The sequence below is a fragment of the Epinephelus moara genome, chromosome 6, assembly GCF_006386435.1.
Source record: "Epinephelus moara isolate mb chromosome 6, YSFRI_EMoa_1.0, whole genome shotgun sequence".
Classification (NCBI taxonomy): Eukaryota; Metazoa; Chordata; class Actinopteri; order Perciformes; family Serranidae; genus Epinephelus; species Epinephelus moara.
In genome coordinates, this window is record NC_065511.1 from 29,272,114 (window position 1) to 29,298,054 (window position 25,941).

The window sequence follows — 25,941 nt, forward strand, 5'->3', positions numbered from 1 at the left end:
TGTGCAGGCTGAAAAATCTAACAGGCTTCACAAAGCGGTCTTTGTTACAGGTCTATTATAAGGGATGGCATTAATTTCCTTTTATTTGTCATAATATGAATCCTTGATGACTGCTGCATATAAAAAGACATTTCCAAGAAAGAGCAGTAATGAAAGATGTTTAAGTGTAGTTAGTAAAAACAGAGACAGAAAGACACACAGACAGGTCTAGGTTGTATTAAATGTTCTAGATGTTTTATTGGTGTTGGTTTCATTTATTTGACACACATGTTCTACTAGTTGTGGGTTTTTTTCTTCTTGAATTTCAACTCTTGCAGCCATCTGAGATAGACCCAGCCTGAGACCGCTGGCCCCTTCACTGGTCTCCAACACATACATGCACACAGACCCAGGCTACACTGGGACCTGGACCCGATCCGGAAACAGACCCCAGGAGCAGCGTCGGTCTCATCATCACCACTCACCACATCACAGCACACTGCACCACATCATACCGGCACACCTGCAGTGACAGGAACCTGAAAGCCTTGGTTGGTGTCTTGTGTCTTTTGGTAAAAACACAAACCTAAAACCCTGCTCTGCTGTTACAGTTTTAGAATAGCCTCCTGAAAAACCAGCAAAAAATAACTGAAACCAAACGAAAAAACAAAAACAAGGAGAGACACATCTCTCTCTCTCTCGTGTTTTCCTATTCCATCCATATTGTTGATGATCTTCTTCATGAATGTCTCTTGAGCTGTTTTTCAACATGTGTTTTTTTATTGTTTCATTTAAATTCAGTATAGAATTATATAGATTTCCTAGAGCACACAGAAAGATTGAGTTGTATTTACCAACTTGGGAGTGGGGTGGGGGGGGTGTACTGTAATAGTTATTAACAAGGACAATGGTTCACACAGTGCACACAAACAGAGACAAACGGGGCAGGAGGGAGGGGAGGGGAGGGATGTGAGAGACAGAGGGGGAGACAGGGGACAGGACGCCATGGGGTGTGCTTTGTTAGGCCTAAATGAGGAAAAGCAGCTCTCACGTACCCCCCCTCCCGTCTTAGAAATAAAAAAAGACAAATAAAATCATCGAAACCCCCCCTGTGCCCCACATATTAAAAAACAACAACACTGTGGCCGTTGAGAACGGAAGAGAAGGAAAATGGACGTGGCAAGAACGACAGGGAGATGACCACTCCGCTGGTCCTCCACAGACAGGAGACGGAGGCGAGAGGTGGCAGTTGAAGTGGTGTCGGCGGTGGGATCTCACTGTGTGATCTTTACATCTGTGTGTGATTGGAGGACAAGCTAAGGGTTGGCGAGGAGGGAAAGAGAGAGGGGAACGAAGGTATAGAGACAGACGAAGGGGAGAGAGAGCAGGGGAAGAATAGGGGAGGGCGAGGAGCTGGATGGCCCTTTTTTGCAGAGCATAGACACTCCCTTTGTATCCTTAGCTCATTCAAATCTACATACACAATATGCAGCTGCCGTTTGGTAGATATATTGGTTTATGTACACAGCAGTGAGAGAACACATGCAAAGAGTATCATAGGAGATGGGGAGAAAGGGGGGCGGGTCAATGTAGAAAGTTGTAAAGGTGCTTTTGCTGTTTTTAATCTTTGGGGCAGTTGTGATGAAAATTGCTTCAAAGCGGTTTTTGTCTTTAAGAGGGCGGGGCATTTGGAGGTGTGTCTTGCCGGGGATGGAGTGACAGGGGGGAGAAATAAGTGGAAGATGGAGGGGGTCTGAGCAAAGATGCTCCGTCGATCAATAGTATGTCTCCTTTTCCACCCAACCTGGAGTGCAAGAGAGAGAAAGAAAAACAGAAAAGATCATCATTAATGTTTTCACCTCATATTTTCTGAAGATTTTCTCTGAATAAGCATTTGTTAAAGGACTAGTTCAACAACTTGGGATAACACAGGAGTGCTGGACAATTTCTTTGCGCGGTGCAGTGGCTGCAGTTGCCAAGAAACCAATGGAGATTCCAGGAAGTTAATGCAAGCCAAGAAATAGCCCAGCACATACCGCTACAATACCATGCAACATGAAGTAATACCTACTTGTAATTTTGCTACTATAGGGAAGAAGCCGCGGACGTTACTAAAATGATGCCGGGGGCAACTGTTTCCATTGTGTCTTGACAGAAGAGGTCAATTTTTGGCAGTTTAGACAAAAAAACTACCTGGTTATGGTCAGGAAAAGATTGCGTATGTTGCTCTGAGTAGCACAAATGCAGCTGGAAAGGCAAAGAAACGCCACAACCAGTGTTGCTGTTTGTTGGACTGGAATATGGCTCTTCTGGGTCAACCATTCACCCATTCACCTCCCCTCCCGCCCACCCTGCATGGACTTTTGTGCTCTTTCAACTACATCTGTTGCTCTGAGTGTATAATGACATGATTGGGTTTACAGTGAATTTGGTGGAAAGCCAGGTGCGTCCCTTGGCAACATTGTACTGACGCCGAAGAGGTGCTGTATTTTGACACCCTGGGAGTGAGACCAGGCTGAATCACAACCTCCTTTTAAGAAACTATGGTTTAAGAGGTAATATGGACAAAAATACTAACCTCCAGGGTTCCGACGGAGGAGAAGTTTTCGAATTTCATCATAAACAAAGATGAGAAAACTATAGGGGAATGCACAAAACCACCATGTAGGCCTGTGAACAAGAGAACAATGGGGATTAAACATAATCAAGTAAACAGATAATATATCTTAATATCAGAGTGGGTGCATATGTATCCATGTGATATGTGGTAAAGGCACTCACTTTAGAGGATACATCCTGAGTGCCACATCCATGCCTGGGCAGTAGGATAGGAAGGCAGCCAGGGCTGTCTCTTCAAACAGGCCAAAGATCAAGATCTTGTTCCTGGGTTGAGAAACACAACACATATTGAAGAGCAGAAACGCGTGCCGCCCTAATTTAGATTTACTTACAGGCAAAAAAATAAATTACTGAAAGGACACATGTACGTTTATTGTTATCACGGCACACTTGCTGGACTCACCTCATGCCCTGCTGGAACACAGAGTTACGTCTGGTCTTGCAGATGATGACATCAGCCCACTGCACGACTACAATACTGACAAAGAAGGCTGTGTGGCATGTGAACTCCACAATCTTCCTCTGTTCGTATGTCTGAGGGCAGGAGAGGACATATGCACGGTAAGATAAACTGACAAAGCCTTAAAAACACACCTTAAACACACCAAAACAACACTCTTACCCATTGCTGCCCATAGCTGTCTTCCAGATCATTGACGGAGCGGTCGTCCCAGTTGAGCCTGATGCCGACTAGTCGACTGGGCAGGAAGCCATTTTCAGCCAAGATGACAAAGTAGGAGAAAAAGCCACCCAGAGCCTGAATCATACCTAAGGAAAAAACATACACACAGTGGCATTAAGTTAGGATTAAGTCCTCCTAAAAACATTGCAGATACATTCAAAGTTTATCTGGTTGTTGTTGTATGTATGGGATAAAGTTGATTTTAACACAGAATTACTGTTAGGCAACCACGTTCAAACTTCAATCCAGATCAAAGACAATTCACAGACTAAATCAGCGGCAGCATTTCACCTACCAATTTGTCCATAGGCGATGCTGATAAGCCTCTCATTCACCAGCTTGTCCCTGAATGGGTTCCTGGGCTGACGCTTCATGATGTCGCTCTCAGCCATTTCATAAGCCAGTGAGATGGCTGGCACCTGAGGGGAGAGGAAGAGATGTAAACTTCTAGTGCATTATGACAAGTTGTATCAGACAGAGTAAAGCTGCTTGCCGTAGAAGACAGTTGAGTGTTTGATCAGGTCTCACCATGTCAGTTCCCAGGTCGATACAGAGGATGGTGATGGTTCCCAGTGGCAGGGGGATGTTGACGATGATGAACAACAGGAAGGGGGTGATCTCTGGGATGTTGCTGGTCAGGGTGTAAGCGATGGACTTCTTAAGGTTATCAAAGATCAAACGGCCTGAAGGGAGAAATACAGACAGGTTACATCACATACTAAGTCCTACTGTCTAGCTCTCTGGAGCCACATCCACTAGAACCTCAACCTGAACTCTGATTTTGTGTCTGAATAATTCTTTAGCATAGTCTGCAGAAAAAAAACTTGCTTCAGTTTATCTGAAATCTTGTTATCTATCCGTCTCTTTCTACACTAATAAACTAAGCCCTCTTTGTTGTAAGAATGCTTCTTCACAATGAATCTTATACCATTAAAAAAACTGTTTATTTCCCTTTTAAATGGTGCCACATTTGTAAGGAACATAAATTTATGTGATGAGCAGCTGAGCTGAGTATGTGGGTTGCGCCCATGAAAAATTTCTTAAATCTTCTCTGCCAATGCCTGGAAATGGTCTTTTTGGGGTGCCGTCTTCTTGGGTAGCCCACTTCGCAGCCTGTCTCTGACATCCCCTATTATATGGAACTTGGCCTTCGGTTTGCAGATGGTACTAGTGATCATTCCAAATAATGCCACTACTTGGTTTTGCAGAACACCAGCTTGAAGTTGCCCTATTGCAGAGGCCCTATCCAGATCAGTCAAACATGGCATGCTGATTCTTGGAGCAGACACCAACTGACCACTGTAGCAGGGCCCATGCTCACAGGTGCAGACAATCAGGTGACAATCAGGCACCTGATTGTCACCTGATTATCACCTGATTGTCAGCACCTGGGGGTACCAGAAGCTCAAAACAAGTGTCAATAGCAACAGCAAAAAAAAGCTGTTTCGCATTGCCAGAGAAGATTTGGCAAATTTTTCATAACCGCAACCCACATACTCAGCTCTGCTGCTCATCCCACAAATGCATGTTCCTTACAAATGTGGCACCATTTAAAAGGGAAATAAACAGGCTTTCCCACGGTATAAGATTTATTGCCAAGAAGCATTGTCACAACAAAGAAATAATCTACCAAACACAAATTGCCTTACTTTTTGTGCTTAGTTTATATATATATAAATGTATATGTATATATGTATATATAGATTATCTCATTATCAACTCTTCACTGCTTTAAATGTTATTTCAGTTTGGTCCTCTGGGTCTTCTCACCTTCTTCCACCCCTGTGACAATAGAGGCAAAGTTGTCATCCAACAAGATCATGTCTGCGGCCTGTTTGGATACATCTGAGCCGGAGATTCCCATGGCAACACCAATGTCAGCCTTTTTCAGTGCAGGAGAGTCATTCACACCATCGCCTGTCACAGCTACAATGGCACCCTGGGAGAGAAGAAGGAGGACTGAGGTCAGATGACAGAAATAAATGGAAGATATATTTGATATATCTACCCAGGTATCATGATTTTAAGGGAGACATGCTCCTTAATACCCTTTATACATTGGACCACAAGATTTTCATTAAACAAGTCAATACTTCATGATTTCTGTTTTTGTAGTTTTGTGGATGTTTTTTTTTTTTTTTACATCGTTGAATTAAACTGTCACATTTAAATGGCAATAAAATGCATTCAAATGTTACAATAAATAAATCAAATCAAATGTTATCAAATTAAACTAAAACCTGTTGGTAAATCAAATGCAAACTAACCATCTCAGAGTGAACAAAAACAGTGTACACATCAGTCGGGAAATCCTCATTAAACAGATTACTGGCGCCATCTGCTGTTGTAAAAGTATATTGATCCCTATATGTCTAGTCCCTGAATGTACCCAGTGAAAAATGAAGGAAAAAAACACTGCCTTCTATTAAAACCAATATAAAGCATAAGGACAACACTGCATTGGAGATTTGACTCATAGTTGTTCAACTCATCCCAACAGTTTTAGTGCATGAGGCATTTCTTTTAATACAACAATTTGAAAATGCTCCTACCAGCCTCTGGCAGCCCTCTACGATGATGAGCTTCTGCTGTGGGGATGTTCTGGCAAAGACAATTTCTGTGTGATTCCTCAGGATGTCGTCCATCTGATCCTGAGACAGATCTTTTAGGTCTGTACCATGGATCACGCATGCTTTGGCATCCCTGAACACAGACATTTAGATGTTAATGTGGGCATCATGATTTACCATCATTAACATGACTGTGTGTATCTTATTTAATTTAATTTTTTTTGGCTGTGATCATTCTTTACCTGGGGTTGACCTGGCTGACGGGTATATTAAGACGAGCTGCAATATCCTCCACTGTCTCGTTGCCCTCTGAGATGATGCCCACTCCCTTGGCAATGGCCTTGGCGGTGATTGGGTGATCTCCAGTGACCATGATGACCTAACAAGAGCAACAAAAGATGACATTTTATCATAAGATCTTAAGACACTGCTATACAGAACGTTATTAAACAACACTGTAAGGAATACATTAGTTAAAAAAAACCCTCACCTTGATACCAGCAGATCGGCATTTGCCAACAGCATCAGGCACAGCAGCACGGGGAGGGTCAATCATGGACATGAGGCCAACAAAGCAAAGGTTGTCTGTCTGGAAGTTGACATCATCTGTGTCAAAGGCAAAGCCCTTGGGGTACTGGTCCTCTGGCAGAAGCAAGTGGCAGAAACCTGCAGGGAAAAGAAATGTGTGATTTAGTGTCTGATTTTTGATTTCTAAGAATAAACACAGATCTTCTATCCATCCCCACCTCTTACATAACTTCCAACACGTCTCCAATAGTCTTCAAGAAACTTAATTTCAATAATTCAACAGATCTTACAGGGATACAAAAGATCTTTTGAAGTGAGACGCAGCCAGTTTGGATAAGCAAACCGAATGTTGTAAATGGGGGACGAGCGAAATGTATTTTAGCCACTTTAAAAATTCCTGCCCAGACATTTTAGTTGTCTGTGTAAGCTACATTTAGCTACATGAAGCAGGTGTATCACCCTCTTGAAATCCATAATCAATGGAGAAAAACATTGCACAGGAGCTTCTGGACTACCGCTGCCTTGATCAGTTAGTTAGTTTATGTTATTGTGTGACTTTGCATTTAAGATGTGAGCTCATATTCACAAAGGTCACACACTAACACAAAAAAAACGAACTGTGAAAGGCAGTGGTAGACACTGTTTTTTCTCAATGGAGTCTGGTGACTTTGACGAGAGCACAGATGTGGAACAAAAGCCATTTACAGCTATAAATGACAGAAAGGGCTGTCTGACAGCAAGGTAAAGCGGAAAAATATTTTCAATACAGTGGACACTTAAACTGTCTTTAATTGTGCTTCTCTGAACTGGGGGCGTCCCGGCTGACATCAACTGTATGTAATCCACGGACTATGAATAAGCACCTCACAAAACCCCACTTCAAAAGATCCAAACTTTCCCTTTAAGTTGAAAAATCTGATCTCGAGCTGTCGAAAATTTGAAAATGAAATGTCGAAAATGTCAAAATTACTAAATGCAAGTATGGGGTTGTGCTATTACTGTCGCCAACTGTCCAGTTGCTGTTCAATGAAACAAATTGGATTTGAGTGATTTAAAAAGTTTTCACACTGAAAGATGTTTCTCTTTGGGTTGAGAATGTCTTTCACCTCTTATGTTACAGAGACCGTTAAAAGAATAAGACAATAAGAAAAATGCTTTGTCAAGAATTTGTTCTGGTTATTATATGTTATATTATATTATATGGTTATTTGCAGGACAGTAGGAGCACTATGAGGGTGTGGGTCAAATATGCTATTAAGTAAGTAGTACGTAAGTAAATGTTTTCAGAAAGCAAAATTAACAGAATGTTGTATTATTTGTTTAATGGCAATGCATTATAGAATGGAAAATCACACTAAGCTGGAAAAGATATTTTTGACATACTCGTGACTAAATAAAAAAAAAATCTCTATTTTCTACTTTTGTACCTCTGGTCATGGTTTTACTGTCCCTCCCTGTCACCCTCTTTCCCTCTGTCTCCAGTTCTATCTGTCCTTACCCAGCACTCTCTCTCCCAGTCCTCCCAGCTCCATGTATGCATTCTGGAAAGCTTCCTTCAGCTCCTCATCCATAGGTTGCTCCTTCCCCTGCAACAGGATGGTGGAGCAACGGTCCAGGATCCTCTCAGGAGCTCCCTTCATCACCAGCAGGTAGCGGTTGTCATTTGGATCCTCTGTCTCATGCACTGAGAGCTACAGGAGAACAGAAAGTTAATTTAATGTAATGTGCATATGTGGGTTGATCTTGAGGGCACAGCTATAATCCAACTGGTTCCTCACCTGGTATTTGTTGGTGGAGTTAAAGGGGATCTCAGCCACCTTCTTGTTCCTATCCCTCATCGCCCTGACTGAGCCACAGGATAGCTCGATACACTTCAGCAGAGCAGACTCTGAGGCATCGCCGGCCACGTCACGCTTCAGGATGGGCAGTGAGTCTTGTCCAGCTTTGAACTGAGCACGGTTACACAGACCAGCGATACGAGCCAGAGACAGCCATGTCACTGAGCTCTTGTCAAAAGAGGCACCTGGAGAGGGAACAGAGAAGAGGGTATTATTAACCTTCATGATTTCTTGTAATTAAGCCCATATTCTATTCTGTTCCTCGTCCTCACTAACCAGACTGGTCCTCGGTGGTGTCGGCCTCGTGGATCTGGTTGTCAAACCACATGTGGGCCACGGTCATCCTGTTCTGGGTCAGGGTGCCGGTCTTGTCAGAGCAGATGGTGGAGGTGGAGCCGAGGGTTTCCACAGCCTCCAAGTTTTTCACCAGGCAGTTCTTCTTAGCCATACGTTTGGCAGTCAGGGTCAGACATACCTGCAGACAAATACAATTATGATGCTTAACAATTTTAATCACCACTGTGTTTGGATGTGTCACCTGAGGAGCTCTAAAATAGAATTTCTTGATGCCAAATAAAGTGAACTCATGGCACAATTAAATAAGAAGCAATAAAGGGAATCTGTATTTTTAGAGCACCTTTCAAAATGAAAGAGAAATGCAATAAAAATAGCACCAAAGATACAGTATACTTAAAATACCTAACTAAATTTAACAAAATGGAACAAGCACTAAAATCAGCAAAAGAAACATAAAGCACAAAATAAAATGAAGAAAATTTGAATTTGAAAATTTTAAACTTCAATACATCACAAGTATAAAGAAAATGATACTTGATGCCTCTTTTGATACCATAGCAAAAAGAAAAAATAAGTCCCTGGGCACAAAAAAAATGTGATTTTTAAAAAATGAACAACTTCACACCAGTGGTGGAAAGTAACTATGTAGATTTAGTCAAGTACAGTACAGTACAGTACAGTTTTGAGGTATTTGTACGTCCATTTTCTGCTATTTTGTAATTCTATTCAATGACATGTCAGAGGAAAATAATGTATTTTCAACTCCACTACTCCACTAATTACTGGTAACATTGCAAATATAGATTAATAATACAAAATATAATCATACATATACTATGATGTATTAGTGTGGATAAAGATGAGACTTAGCTTGCTACCTGGCAGTGTATATAGTAAAAAAAAATAGCCCCATAGCTGCACATTAAAGTGATCAAAAGTCATAATCCAATAACATTATATAGATGATTCTGGAATGGACCATTTTAATGAGTACTTTTACGTTATTTTATATCAGATATATATTTTAATGCTAATAATTTTGTAATTGAGAAAAGTTCTGAACGCAGGACTTTTACTTGTAACAGAGTATTTCTGCTCTGTGGTATTACTACTTTTACTAAAGTAAAAGCTCTGAATAATTCTTCCACTACTGCTGAACACACACCTCCCGTCACTGATGGGTTTGGTGCTGGAAAGAATGACCTAAAAGCCACAGGTTCGGGACTATTTTTACGCCCGTTGTTTCATCTGTGCAGCCTTGGGTTGAAAATCTGACTGTAGATATGCTTTTTTTCATAGCTTCCATTCTTCTGGTAGTATTGAATGTATAAATAATAGAGATCCTATCATTTTAAACACATGGTATTAAAAAAGTATCGAAGCATCAATACTTATGACAACCTTATGTGTCCAAAAGAAAAACAACAACCAAAAACTAATGAGCAGCAACAACAGGTTGCAAAAAATATACCAAAGCTAACTCAGGAGCAAGTGAAAAAATGCCAAATAAGTGTCTAATTATTTGTGCACTTACAGTGACAGTGGCCAACAGCCCCTCAGGCACATTAGCCACAATGATTCCGATGAGGAAGATGACAGCCTCCAGCCAGGAGTAACCCAGGATGATGGCCAGGATGAAAAAGGTGACGCCCAGGAAGACAGCAACACCTGTGATGATGTGGATGAAATGCTCAATCTCTTTGGCGATGGGGGTTTTGCCGGTCTCCAGGCCAGAGGTCAGAGTAGCAATGCGACCCATGACTGTGCGGTCTCCGGTGCAGATAACAATGCCACGTGCTGTGCCTGGTTTTGGACAAAGAACAGAAATATAATGTTGTAAAATATGATCAGTACCTGTGTGATTAGTCCTATAAACAACATTTTCTCAGTTAAAATTGTATATTGCATGTTAGTCTAAGAGTAAAGTTTGTCAGGTGTGAACTTTATTACTCCAGACACACACATTAATAATAGCGTGTCATGCTGTTGCCATTTTGACCATACCTTCCACACAGTTGGTGGAGAAGAAAGCAACGTTTCGGGTCTCCAAGGGGTTGTCATGGGTACAGTCAGGTGACCTGCTCTGGGGTTCTGACTCGCCTGTTAGGGAGGAGTTATCAACCTAATGGGGGAAACAGAAAAAATAAAACATGTTGCTGCAGACAACAAGTAGCAAAAATTTAAATGTGTGTGTGTGTGTGTGTGTGTGTGTGTGTGTGTGTGTGTGTGTTTACCTTGCAGCCATGAGCAGAGACAACCCTGATGTCAGCAGGGATCCTGTCTCCTCCCTTCACTTCAATCAGATCTCCGGCCACCACTTCTTCAGCGTTGATCTGTACCTTCTCACCCTCACGGATCACCAATGCTTGCTGCGGGGAGATATGGGCAATGGTTGGAAAACACATGCACAGAGAAAGATGGTCTCTTTGTAGCAGAGAAGCAAAAAGCTTTTCCATCCCTTCATGTGAAAACAACCGTCTGACTGAACATATGGTTTGCAAAGAATTCATCAAATGAATTTGAAATCAGAACACAGACAGGATGCATGACTATTTGCAGGCCGAGAGTGGCAACCACCAGCTGTGCCACCTCCTTTGGCAATATGCAGTATTTACCCATGATATCAGTGGCGAGCAAAGAGATAAAGTGTGAAGACTTACATGAACAATGTCTCTGCTATGTCACATTAACTGGGTATTTACTGAATGAGCCATAATTTCTGGTGACTGCAATTTTTTTTTTTTTTTTTTTAATTTCCTGATATTCACAGCCTTTAAAGGCTATATGGTCAGAGTCTTCTCTCCAGAGGGAATCAAAAAGAGCTTTCAGACATAATTTGGTTTCTTTTGAGCAAACACATATTTACCTGAGGCACCATGTTCTTGAAAGATTCCATGATTTTGGAGCTCTTGGCCTCTTGAAAGTATGAGAAGCAACCGGTAATGATGACGACAGCTGTGAGCACAATACCTAGGTACAACTGGAAATAGAGAGAGACAAAGTCAAACATATGTGTGTGTGTGGTCTGTGGGAAGGCACTGGGTACAGGTGAGGTGTGATTTATGTCTGTGTTTCAGAGTCAGTAGTGTGACGGTTGTGTTAATGAGGCAAGTACAGGTTCAGATGTGCATATGTGTGTATGCGGGTGTGTGAATTGCTCACATTGTCTCCTGCAGGTTCGTCCTCAGTGGCTGCCTGGATGGCGTAGGCCAGGAAGCAGAGGATGGCGCCGATCCACAGCAGGATAGAGAATCCACCGAACAGCTGGCGACAGAACTTGACCCATTCTGGGGTGGTGGGAGGAGGGGTGAGAGCATTGGGACCGTCCCTGATCAGAAACTCTGCTGCCTTGGCATTGGTCAGTCCCTGGAGGGAGCGCAGAGAAATTGGGATGTGGAGTTAGCAGAGAAAGATGGGTCTGCACTGATGCAGAGCAAAGCAAAGCACATATTGTGTTTACTGCAACATGATCATTTCTATATCAATTAGTCATGGCAGCTTTGTTTTTCTTGCTTGCCTTCATGGAAAACAAAGAACATATTGATTAATTAACTGACATAGGGCCATGTTTAATAACAATAATTAAAACATTGACATACAAACTCTCACACAACTAAGTCCTATTTATCCAGTCATATGCTCTGTACTTCCCAAACACACAAATTATCACAAAAAAAGTCTTTAAAAAGTCTGGCTTTGAAGAAAGCATAGATAAGTTTCGCTTTAAGTTCAGTTCAGTTTAGCAAAAACTGCATGTGTTTGGGAAGTACTGAGTATATGACTGGACAAATAAGACGTGGATTATACTGCACCAGTGAGTGAGAGTTTGTTAATGGATGCTTTGATATTGATTTGCTGTTGTTAGATGTGGTCCCCAATCAATCGGTTTTGTTTTCGTGTGAGAAAAGTAAAGTTTTTTCATGAATTCACTGTAACACAGCTCGACTAATAGATTTTCAAATGGCTATTCTGTGGTCGAAGTAATCCTCTAACATTCTCTTATTTCTTCAGTATGCTTTTGGAGTCCAGGGCACTGTTGGGCTGGATTGTAAAACCAATGGAAGTGTGCCACCTAGTGTCCAAATGAAGAAACAGTTTCAAACTGCAGCAGTAAATACTGAGAGAAATTATCATCAACTCACCTGGACAATGTCAGTCTGATATTTCCTGCATACTTCCTCTACGGACATCTTATGTTCTGTCTGAAAAAAGAAAACACAGAGATAATCAGTCATCTGTGTAGTCCAGGATGACTTGTAGTTGCCATGTTTTTGCATGCAAAAAAAATGTGTAGGAAATAGTCCAAATTGAAACAAGAGTTGTGCTATTGAGTAATAAAAAAGAGTTTGAGCTATTTTAAAAGAAATATAATCAACAGTACAGAAGGTAATTGAAAAATTTAGTCTATGCATGCAGTTCACCTGAGAGACAAGAATGCAGGGCAGCCAGATATGGCAAACCAGGTGTCTGTTTCTTGCGCTGGGATGTGGGATCAAAGTTATCTTCTTGATAACAGGTCACCCCTCTTACCAGTAAAAAAACATTTTTTGGCTGCATGGGAAAAAATTTCCTTCTCTCCAACAGAGTTGGTGTCATTTCACTTTACTATATTCTTCAAGAGATGCTCTTCAAAAGTTGAAAATCATCCACTCACATCTCACAAATGCATCAATGATATAAAAAAATCTTTCAGAATAATTAGAGGATTTCAGCTTTTGAATGACAGCTCAAAAGTGAATTGATCTCTAACATATTTTATTCCAACATTCAGTGCCACAAATACTGAGAGAAAAGGCTTTACTTACAATGGGTACTTCCTTCTTCAGGTCATCCATGTCCTTGGTCCCCGCCCCCTTCTTCTTCTTGGGGGATCGGTCATCTTTGTCCTGTGTGGTGGCAACGCGGTAACTGTCTGACCGCCCATACTACAGACACACACACATGTTTTACACATGCCTTCCGTCTACATTAATAAGATAGTAGCCTGTGCGCCTTTGTGTATAATCTAAACTGTTGGACTTGTACATGTACATTAACTTAAACTACACTTTGTGTCTAAAAATGCATTGTATGCATTGTTTCCTTGGGCAGAGTCTTGTCTGGCACTCTAACAGTATTTACAATTCACTGACTGCAACAGATATAAAGCCAGCGGGCTTTATTAAATTGCCCTTGAGGTTTCTTTCTTTCACTATACAGTAAATGATGTTGTACCCTTGTGAAGTGGCCTGGTGAAGTAGCTTGTATTTCATCAATTATTCTCAGTTTATGAGGAAGATATTAGATGGAGAGGATGAATATAAAAAACTATTATCATAAGACTTATTAAACACATGAAACATAAATGCAATACCCCGGTAGCTCTGTTTGTTCTGGACAAAAACGTCTACATTAGGAGAGCACGATCACCACAAATTAAAGCATGTGCCTCCTGTCTGTTCTGCCATATCCATTTCATCTCCTCTGATCAAATAATTCTTACTCTGATGTCCAAAAACAGCCCAATGGACACATCAAAACATAATCGAGTGCAGTGGTTTAACCTGTAAGCTTTAACTAATTGCTTCCTGGCCTTTTTCATGTATCTAGCAGCAAACAGACATGAGAGAGAGAGAGCAGAAAAACAGAGTTTGTACACGTCAAAGGCTTTCTGATTAGATTTTAGTGTGTCCTACACTGTTAGACCAGATACATCAGAGACACTTTGATGTCAAGATCACTAAAAATTAAGTCTCAAATACATGCACGCACACATAGGCACATCAAATGTCCTCGTTGTCTTCTTTCTGCTTTACTGCACTGCCTGTTGTTCCAGGTACTCTCCCCCCTATAATTGTCCCCTCAGAAATTGGCTTATGTTGTTCGACTCGACGTGAGTGGACTATTAATAATCCCAATTTTCTCCAGCACGGCACATTGTAGTCCTTCTAGGTCTATAACTGTAACCCTAGCCTGTTGTCCGGAAGGAGAGCAGCTTGACTGCTGAGCCACATCAATACAAATGTCCCTCATCAAAGGTCAGAGGTGACATGGAGAGGCAAGAATCCCTCCCAGGAGGTGTGCATGGGTCCTGGTGGTCAGGCCCTTTACTGACATAAGCAAGTCATCAAGGAAACTGCCCATGTGGCAGATCAATACAGTTAGATACACAATGATGGTCTGACAGAGTGGAAAAGTCCAGCTGATATGGACGCCACATCATTTACACTGAATCAGACGGAGACATCAATATCTATCAACTAATAATCAATGACAACAATCCTCTTAATGAGGGCATGTGTGTTGAAAAATGAGGTCAAAGGTTAAGTTTTCACTGATAACTTAAATTATTGAAGAGGTCCTGGCTGGGTGTTCCTTCACAGGAAATCGAAAACTAGCTGGAATTTACTGAAACAAAGAAGCGCCCTCTAGTGGTACAATTAGGTAGTGATGTTATCAGGAGTGCAGAATGCACAGGTAACTGCTGCGGGACTACTTTGTTTGCGTCTGATATCACAGGGCAGATATGAAGAGAGAAACAAAGTGATCTGCCCTTTGACACAATGCTTAAAAGTATGTTTGCTTAAATTCTCTAACCCAGCTTACATAGCTGTTTACAAAAGCACCAGGGAGGAAGTACTATGAATGGAGAGTCCGTGTCCCCCACAAAATCTCACACACCCAAACCACACCAGAACACACACACCTGCAGTGCGACAAAATGTGCCTGACAAGGATCAACTTGCCACTGAATTTCCCACCCAATTGTGTGGCTGCTGTGGGAAACTTGTAAAATCATGCCTCTGCCTCTGCATATTGAATTTATATGCGGTGACAAAGACCTGTCTTTCTGGTTCGTCATCATAAAAAATACAAAAACAAGGGCTTCATGAAACAACATGCAGATGACAGCTTCGACTAGCTTAATTGAGGAGTATGGGTTGCTCAACCGCTGCTGCTGAATGCAAAGCAAACAATGAAACATTTGTTTAAGCATGTCAGGCAGAGTAGTAGCATGTCAGTGGGAGGGAAGTGTCTGACCTGATTGCAGACACACGCACATGCAAACACACTGAGGTCTGCAACAAAGGAGCAGGTGAGCAGATCTCTTGCCGCAGTTGAGCCAGGCAGGCCTGGTGAGGCAGAGGCTGCATAGAGCAGAAACTGATGCAGTGGAAAAGTACTGCTGCTCAGCCCCTCTGAGACAGCCCTCGGATCTGTGTGCATGTGTGTGATTAAGAAAGAGGGTGTGCGGGGTGTGTTGGTACATACATGTATGGACATAGTATTCACTGGAGATTAACTGAATGAATGATGGCGCCATATCTTTATTTGGAGAGCAAAGGTGTTGGGTAATACAGGAAGGTACAAGTTTACGCTCTCATCAGGTGTCAAATAGGGATCATAATCTCACCGATGACAAACTGGCAGGTGTGTTAGTATCAGTTTATTGGTAAAATGTTGTTATTGTGGCCACAGATTGCCCACAGACAAAGAGGAACACTGCAAGGACAAATTAAGGGCGCATTGTCTGCTCAAAGGCACACCTGCTCTTCTGAGCATATGCACACTGAAATTAATAACATAAATATGGACACACAGGTCTTTCTCTCCCTATGTCACACACACACACACACACACACACACACACACACACACACACACACACACACACACGCCCAGACAATAGAAGTGGTTGGTAAGGAGATGGAGAGTCGTGCCAGACAAAGCAATATGTGGTGAAAAGTAGAGACACGCAGAGATGGATGTTAAGGGGGTGGATGACAGACACGACTGGGCACATGGAAAGGGAGACATCAGTGGGAGGTGAGAAGCAGGGACGGATAAAGAGCGAGAGAGGCAGGTGGAGAAAGGGACAGAGAGTGAGTGAGAGAGAGAAAAGCTGTTGTCACCCTTCTCTTATGCCTCTAATTAGATATTGACCAGCAGTCTTTGTCTGCTGGCTCTGTGTCAGTGTTTGACCTGCAGTGACCCCACTCTAATAGATTGCAAAACCTCACTTATGGTGCGTGTGCGAGTGTCACTTTGAGCATGTGCTCTCATAAGCTAATAGATTATATTCTCGCTCCGAGTGTCTGTGCGTGTCCTTGAGTGTGTGTGTGTGCGCAGGTGTGAATGAGTACTTATCAGCGAGAGTCAAAGAGAAAAGAGAGCCTGCTGATTTATCTTGTGTCTGTGTTTACAGTATGTTAAGTATGTTAAGTGCATACCTTGCTTTGTGTTGTGTGGAAGCCTCTCCTCTCTTCCCTCCACTCACACCCTGCTACCTGATATCATCTGCACCTACAGTATGCTGCAAACATTTTTGCAAAAAAAAAAAAAAAAAACCTGACACAAGTAAAAACCTGTCTACATTTAAATATTTTATTACTGTAGTAAGTTGTTGAACATCATCTGATCTCTTCTCAGTCTCTCTCTGTGTGTATTTGTCTCTGTTGTCTCCACCATGATTGTTTAATTGTTCAGCAGAGAAAGGTGAAGTGTGTCCATACACAATTTGAGTGTCCTTCATTTAGAAAAACATCAAAGTGCGCCATTGGTCTGTGTGGGTGTCCAGCTGTCTCACACAGCTCTGGGTAATGTAATGAGCCCCCTCTGTCCTGAGGAAGGAAACAGAGACTCGTGGCTGGAATTACAGACGCTCGCTCTCCCACAAGCGCACAGACGAAAAGACTGATGGACAGACATGTCTCTGACATCATAAGGAAATGGAAACATCGGATGCTCCTCTATGGATTACATACTGCAATCACTCACCCAGTCGATGTATTAAAACCTGCCTAAAAGATCAATAATTCAATAAAGCCTATTGCTTCACGTATCTGGTTGTGCGTTTGATTTGATCATGGATGATCCTGCAGGCCTGCTCTGGCTAACAAAGCTAATCCTTGCATTTTGTCCTCATGTCAACAACTCTGATGAGCGAGTGTGTTTGGAGGGCAAGTAACCATGGTGACCGGCACGGCCATTGGCATGGTGACGAAGCTCAGCTGTGGCCTCCTAGGATCCCCTGATGCGATCCGGGACGAGTAATAATTGATGCATCTGTAATCGGACACTGCATTCACTGCTGTATAACACAGACTGATTCAAGGAATTAGTGTGTGTTTGTGTGCGCTGGTGTCTGCGTGTGTGTCTGTGTGAGCAGAGGTGAGTCATTGTGCTGGCTACAGTCCGTATGTGCAGCGTCTACACGCATTGCGGCAGAGACAGGGAGGGAGATGTAGAGTGAATGGGAGAGGGAGAGAGAGAGAGACCAAGTGATTGTGAAATAATAGGATAAACAGAAAGATAAGACATACCTCAAAACATATAGTCAGAGAAGGAAAGACCTGTCGCTCTACATTTCAGGAGCAGAGTGGCAGTTAACAGAGTATTTTCTAACTTAATTGAGAACTGGACATGTTCAAGGTAGATTCTGACTTCTTACACACTATGAAACTCCATAGTTGACACAGCAATGACAAACTGAAATCAGATAATACTGCACTGTTTTGTTGTGCACATCGTGTTCCCACCCAGTGTCTTGCTTAAATTAGGAGTGGCACCTGAGAGAACTACCACATCAAGCACGTTAAGGACAACGGGTCGAGGCTTGCCCACTGATGGTGGGTTCGACTAGGACTGGCATGTTGCATTTTTTCTTCCCCTTTAATGGCACACACAGGGACTCCTGTAAGAGGAAGAACTGATGTGCACATACAGTACACACAAATACAAAAAGCAAGAACGCTGTTGTTGGGGTATTGTGTTTCTCATCCTGTGGAGCACATATCAGGAAGTGGTTTAAAGGTGGAAGAAATATCACCCCGCTCTACCAGTTGTGCTATTTTATCGTTCGGCAACCACTACAGTATCTGTCACACCACCATGAGTCTTCACTTCCTCTTTGTTTGGAGGCCTTAATGCGTGTTTTTCACTGTGACCATGACTGTAGAGTGTAGGGCTGTGCAAAAATATTTATATTACATTGATATCATGATATGAGACTAGATATTGTCTGAGATTTTGGATATCCTAACATTGAAAATGTTGTCTTCTTATGGTTTTAAAGGCTGTGTTATAGTAAAGTGATCTAATTTTCTGAACTTGCCATACTGTTTTAGTTGTTCTGTTATTTGCCTTTACTCACTTCCTCATCATATCAACATTACTGATGATTTTTTTTTTTTTTTGAGATATTTTTGGGGGCTTTTTGCCTTTATTTAATAGGACAGCTATAGCGTGAAAGAGGAAGAGAGAGGGGGAAATGACATGCAGCAAAGGGCTGTGGGTTAGAGCTGAACCCGCAGCAGCTGTGGCAAGGACACAGCCTTTGTATGTGGGGCGCCTGCTCTAACAGGTGAGCTAGTGGTCGCCCTGATTATCATTTAGAAATCTCACTGTGTAAATATTTTGTGGTAGCACCAATGGGGTTGACCAGTAGAAAATAGTCTGACAAGTTGATCTACTTTAAGCATCTAGGAAACCAACTGCCTTGAAAAAGGTATGTAAACATAACCACTAAGTTATCTTTCTTATCTATTAATCTTGAGTTATCTTTATTTTATAAGTAAATATAACTATTAGTCTTAAGTTATCTTTACTTTAAGTACACATAAGTATTAGTCTTAAGTTACATGTCTTTAAAATGAAATATAATCATTTCTGTTGTGTTCAGGGCACATGGGAACTTACCAAATTACCAAATGTCTGAATTTAAAGTAAAGCCAATGGTGTATAATAAGATAGGAATTGTATTTCTACCTGCCTTTACAGATGACATTAGATGAATTTTGGGTCTAATCCATCTCATCCTCTCTTGTAGTCATGTAGTAGTTCAGTGAGGCTGCAGGTTGAAGGTGCTCTGTCTCCAGTTTGGCCTGTTGCTGAGCTCATTCAGGCCAAATCGTGACTGATATGGTGCCATTGTGAATGTGCATAGGTCTGAATATCAGAGAGGCCTGAGCATAGTCACAATTAAATCATTATAAATTGATGTGTCACGTTTTTGTATTAATAAGGCGTCCTTGATAAAACTGGATCTCCACTACACTTTTCTGTCTTTCTCTATTCTTGCTATAATTATCGCATAAAGGTTAAAAAAATCCCTCAAAGCAACATTTAAGACACCTTAAAATACATAAATATACATAGAGACATATTTAAGTATTGCATATTAGAGTATGTGCTGGTTTGTCATTTAATTTCAGCATCTGTATAAATGCTACTATGTGTGTGGTGTGTATGTGTGTGTCGTTGCATGCATGTGTGTGTCTGACCTTGCAAGGTCATTGGGCCATCTGCTGTGTGTTGCAGCAGGATGGTCAGGGCTCTGGGCCACAGTGGGGGGGCTCAGGCCGTGGACCGAGGGACATAGCTGTTGGGATTAGCCGTCTGATTACTCCACTGGATTAGCCCACCGTGTGTCATCCTCTCTTTGTCTCTCTATCGCTCTACTTTCAAATGCGTGAATGCAACCTCCATATTTATCATGGGGTCCTGATGCCAAATAATTTGGTGAATGTCTTCTCGCTGTGCTGAGTTAGCGAATGGATTAGATGATTACTTTTAACAGATGATTAGGATTTGAATGCCTTGTAAAAGAGATTGTTAAGATATTTGTTTCACTCATCTGTATCAGCCTGGAGAGTGATATGAAGGCTTCTTATCTTTCTATTTAACAAAGTGAACAGGCATCAAAAGGGGGAGATTCCAGATATTAGGCATGAAGAAGAAGAAAGGGAAAAGATGGCGGAAAACTTTTCTGGTATGACAGTCCCAGCGGACGTTTCCGTACGACTGTGTGGCAGTTAAAATTAACCAAGTACACGTAATGGATGATCCAATGGAATAGTGTACGTAAATAGAAAATAAAAGGATTTTGGCCGCATAAGAGCACTAAGAGAAAATCTTAATCTCTAAACCACATTAACCCAAAGAGACAGAGAGAGATAAACTCTCATGAGATCTCAAATCATCTGTGTCGTGCTCCCTCCAAACACTAAAATCAAACAAAAGCAAGAAACTCAACCAAACACAACCCAAACTCAAAATCCCAACTCAGGTTGTAGCTTCTCCTGCCCCCATTCCCTCTGTTCCCTCCTGTCCATCTGTCCGTCCTATCGTCATCTCCATCTGTTCATCCCATAGAGACAGTTGTGTGACTGTGTATCTTTAGGTCTGTACAATGCACTGCAATATATTTGCCCTGTGGGTTGTGTGTCTTGACATGTGCGTGTGTCCTGGTCTAGATTAGCATTGTAAATCTCAGGTTCACTGGTGCTTGTAGCAAACATGGCATCTCGACATGGTGTGAGAGAGCACCTCAGGACTCCTCTGCGGGCAGCTGGTCGCACAGAGTGGTCCAGATGTGCATGAAGCCACTGACTGCACAACTAATTCAAATATACATATAAGCACGTCATGTGTTGCTTAGAGTTTCCAAACCAGGATTTGTCTTATTAAAGGTCTCATGTGTAGGATTTAGTGGCATCTAATGTTGAGGTTGCAACATTGCAACCCACTAAAACTTCTTGTGTGTGCCAAGTGTGTATGAGAACTATGGTGGGCGATGCAAAAATGCGATGTCATGAAATCAGGGGGTGACCTCTAGCTCACCTGGTGGAGTGTGTGCCCCATTTAGACTATGTCCTTTGCACCAGTCCAGGTTCAATTCCTGCCTGCAGCCCTTTGCTGCATGTCATCCCCCCTCTCTCCCACCTTTTCTGTCTATCTACAGCTGTCCTATTATTAAAGGCAATAATGCCTGAGAAATAATCTTTCAAATAAAATGAAAATGCGAAAACACAAAGTGTTCTATCTAGAAGCCAGTGTTTGGTTTGTTCATTCTGGGCTACTGTAGAAACAGTGTGGCAAGCTCCATGGAAGAGGACCCACTCTGTATGTAGAAATAAATGGTTAATTCTAAGGGAACAAAAACACAAAAAACCTTCGATTCAGGTGACTGTACACTAATGAAAACATAGTTATGCATATTATATGCAATATCTGCCAATATATCCCTCTAAATGCTACACACTGGACCTTTAAGTGTGTCTGAATGAATAGAAAATCATTTGCAATCCACTATTCATGAATATAATTACTGTAAATCTCATAACCACTTGTAACATTTCTCGCTGAATGGCAGCACTACATGGTAGGATAACACCATCAACGACAGTAAGGTGTAAAATAATCTGTTTGTGACTCCAACAAGAATTTGTCCATTGTGGCTGCCCAGTGTTACACTTTGTACTTTGGTGTATTCACACAGGGATGCACACACGCACACATTTACAGTCACACACACTTCACAAACATACACACATCTCCAGGACAACACCCTGAATTAGTCATGTCGTTGTAGTCAGGCAACCTAACCCCTCTGAATCGCTCTCATTATGGGAGACCATCAACACGTTCATGTTGGAAAACTGTTAGTCAATCACTGTGGCTACTGCATCCTTGTTTTAAAGTAATGTATGAAGGAGACAGCACTGACCTTTCATTTTATTAGCATTACACAAGCTGCTACTGAGCTCACAGCTCAGGCTTTGTCCTGTTAGTCTCACACTCGCGAGGAGGCTAACTCTAGGTTTTTTCTTTTTTTGCTGAGGCACTAGAGAAATCTGGGCTCTGTCCTTCAGCAGTAGTCCCTCTAAGGGCATTGTCCTCATTACAGTGGATATTTATTGATCAGAGACCTACAAAAGGCTTGAAAGGGACAATGGCGGAGCATTTCAAAGGTCGCCATATTGACCTTAATTGACCCCTACAGGCCACAGGGCAAAAAGCTCCCAGCTGGCTGTGCGATCAGAGACATTACGCGTTTGATCAGATCCTGTATGGACGTGCTTTTCTATTGGTTCCTGCGACGTGTGGACAGATCAGCTGTGGTACAGTGCAGCCTATCAGCATCAGGCAGCAGGTGCAGTGGGGAGGGATGTGCAGTACTCTGCACCAAACTGAGGGCTGGGCCTCTGCAGAGGCCACACACATCCAACTCCAGAACTACCTTCCACTGACACCTTCTAACTTCTTCTCCATCACCGCACATGCCTCACTAGTGCCGATATAAAAGCTACATGTCTTTTTAGAGACATTTACATCATGACACAGGTAATTATCAAGTCTAATCAAAGTCTAATGGAGATCTCGACAGGAGCATCTCCTCAGCCATAACCACACCCCTCGTCACCAGCTTGTATGACCTTCTGACAAAGCCTCAGTGCCACTACTACACCAACATCTCTCTTAAATCCTCCCATCTCCCCGTGGGCATCACCTACACCACACCTCTCCAACCTCTCCATCACCATGCTCAGCCTTCAGTCAATGTCCCAACCAACGACATCTCTCCTCTCCCAATCCCATCTGTCTCCTGCCCCCCCTGATAACCAATCCCACAATGCGCAGCAAGAGGAAACAAGAGCCATGGTAATGTGAGCCTCAGGTCATTATCCTGTAAGGAGATATACAGCCAGGCAACCCTCCCCCTTCATGCGCCTCCTCCAACACTTTAAATCCCTCTCTTTCTCTCTCCACACCTGCAGACCAGCCACTACTGATCTGCCCTTCATCCCTCCCTCTATCTCTCTCTCCCTCTGTCCCTCCTGCTCTCTCAGCAGTGGCACCCTCCCCCCCATCAGTGTCACGTGTCTGAAGGTGAAAACCTCCTCCTATAGTCTCATCAGCATCAGCCATGTATAGCTGCACCAATGCAGAGAGAGAGGAACAATGAGCAAGATGAGCGGCTGTGTGAGTGGAAATAACTCCAAGATATTTCTTTAGAGATGCTCTGCCAAATTCAGACTATCTTTCTCAGTGCCAGACAAAATGTGCCGGTTGTCTCTCTAGTATCCCTGACACATGCCCAAGCTTTCCTCTATAGCATCACTGCTGTCTCTAAGCCCGGTCCTTACTGCGTGGCTCCTCGTGCCAACCTATCACAGCTCTTTACAGGGAATTTCCACACCAGAGGCCCCGCCCCCGGTTTGACGCAGAAGGCACGTATCAAGCAATGCCCCCTGCGGCCTTGGGAAAGGAAAGCTGGCAATGCCATGCACAGTGCGCCAGTGCAAATTTCCCGGAATAAAAAGGCAGAAACAAAGAGAAGGAAGTGTAGTCGGACTCAGTATAGATATCCATCCATGACCCCATCCCTTCATCCATCTTTCCATCCACCTTCTCATTCAGGGTGACCTCAGAGCGCATCCGGTGAAAGTCAAGGAAACACCCTTCACAGATCGCCAGTGACGCTCATATTCTGTTTTATAATGCCAGTCTCTGGAGAGCTGCGGCATCTCCCTAAATGACACACCATTATTTCCACTCAGTGTCTCTCCCTCGCACTGCTTCACCGAGCTTCCACACAGCAGCAGTACATGCGTAAGCACTTTTTGCACTCCCATCCCTTTTGACGCAGTGCCCACTAATGCTGCCGGGGTTAGCTTTCCCCCCCGAATCCTGCATCTTCAACGTCTCTCCCGGCAGAGAAATGTCAGATGCTTGTGTAACTGCGATGACATCGGCTTGTGCTGCCTCTAACAGCGCCTGATCTCTCTCAGCACCGCATGGTCCCTTCTGCAGCGTCATGTCACCGCATCATTCAGCAGACAGACGAGGGTCGGAGATTAAAAATTACAACTCCTTCCGCAGGATGGAGTGATGGAGAAGACGTTGCGCAATAGCTCACACCGGCAGTCGCTCCTGCGCCTTGGCATTTTCCGGGAGCGCTGTGTTTTTCCACCAGCTTCCTCTGATTCATTTGAATGACTAATAGGCTAAGTTTATCTAGATAACCAGAAACAGATCAGATGCTTTTAACGGTTTAACCGGTGCGCGCAGCAGATGGAAACTCTCATACTGACAAACTTTACTGAAACGAGAGCACATTGTGCCCCTGATGCCCTGGACGCATCGTTTCTTTAATCTGTAGTGTGTGTAAATGTGTTCACTGTTGGCGATTATCGAGTCCCCGTTATGTCACAAATTAAAGGGGAAATAAGCTGGTGAGGCGCTTATTCCCGGTAACCGCATTATGACGCATGGGTCATCGAGGGTACCGGGGATGAGACTCCTCCGCTGATGGCGTCCACTGTAAGGACGCGATGGGCTCAGCATCTCTCCGGAACACCGCCAGATGCTTCTCCCGTGCCGGAGCAGACCGGAGAGAGGGCAGAGCCAGCGGGGCTCAAATCAGCTAGAGGACATGAGGGGGGCAGCGAGGGCATGGAGGAGGTCACAGTACACCATGTTCATCCATCACTGCGAAAGTCATTGAGCATATGTGTGCCTTTAAATGTAACAAAATTATTGTTATTTTTTTAACTACAGGTTAATGATGGGTGAACAGAAAAGGTTTCTAACACGTGCACCCCCCTCCCTCCCTGTCACACCAGAGCTCTTGGTAAGAATAAACCGATTAGGCCTACCATGGCCGGCAAGGTTATAGCCCAACTAAGGCCTATCTGAGACCTCAAATACAGATGACACACTGACAACCTCTAACGCACACACCTGCTCCACTTGTGACACTTTGGCATCACTTTTCATCCATATCATATATCAGTGACTGTTTAAATTGACCGAGTGAACCACAGAAAAGGACGAAGCAATAAAATGTCTGTATCTCTAATGAAGTAAAACAAGTCTTATTCAAGTCAAAACCAGGCTAAAGTCAAATCAAAGTGAGCAGTTAAATGTCGCTGCTTTCTGCAGCCGCACTAGACAGGAGCTACTGACTACATCAATTTGTCGCAGTCTAGGAGACCGGGGTATAAAACACAGTTCCGCATTAGAGTCAATGTCACTCAGACAAACGGGATTTCCATAAAGGAAAACATGACATCACATCAGCCCTTTTCTCGTCTGCAGTAAAATATCAGGCTACGGCTCATTTCTCAGGCCACTTCAGGTAGGCTACAACGCAGTTAAAGTAAAGTTGGAAACGTCAGTCTTACCCCCATGTTGGCGCAGTCACTGTTCTCCTCTCAGGTGATGCACGGCTTGAGAGGTGTCAGCCCCTCGCGTTGAATTATATCAAAATACCTTGCCTTGAGAAAAATAAAAGAGAATATGCTCAGTTTTTTCAGGGGTTGCTTAAATGAAAAAAAAATGAAGAAGACGTCAGGGAAGTTATCTACAGATCTGGCAAAATGTTTGTCTGGCTTTAAATAAACGGTCTCTCAAACCTTCCAAAGGGTTAGGCTACAATCTTTCCCCCCCTGTGAGACGTCTTTCAAATGAAATGTTGCGGTCTCAAGCGGAGCATCACGCGGGGATGCGCTTCCTTCCTTTGCTCTCTGATACTTGCGGTGAAAGACCGGCGAAACTAACGAGCCGCACTGCTACCTTTTCAGGACTCGATCTCCCTCCGCGGCTTTGCCGGTTACCGCAGTACTCCGCTGCTCGAGCCGCACCACTCCGCCAGTGGAAGAAGCGC

The 25,941-nt window shown here is 43.0% G+C and overlaps 1 protein-coding gene across 1 annotated transcript; it reads right to left on the reverse strand.

Annotated features, from left to right (window-relative positions):
* Window positions 1–739: 739 nt before the first annotated feature.
* Window positions 740–25,921, reverse strand: atp1a3b (ATPase Na+/K+ transporting subunit alpha 3b). Its single transcript, XM_050047335.1, is given in 23 exon segments — window positions 740–1,762; window positions 1,764–1,783; window positions 2,558–2,649; window positions 2,761–2,862; window positions 3,002–3,132; window positions 3,221–3,366; window positions 3,576–3,699; window positions 3,809–3,963; window positions 5,051–5,219; window positions 5,833–5,983; window positions 6,093–6,229; window positions 6,341–6,516; window positions 7,877–8,069; window positions 8,157–8,401; window positions 8,493–8,691; window positions 10,048–10,316; window positions 10,518–10,635; window positions 10,748–10,882; window positions 11,380–11,493; window positions 11,676–11,879; window positions 12,656–12,715; window positions 13,319–13,438; window positions 25,460–25,921. Coding segments are annotated over 23 exon segments (3,333 nt in total). The 5' UTR covers window positions 25,466–25,921; the 3' UTR covers window positions 740–1,495.
* Window positions 25,922–25,941: the final 20 nt, after the last annotated feature.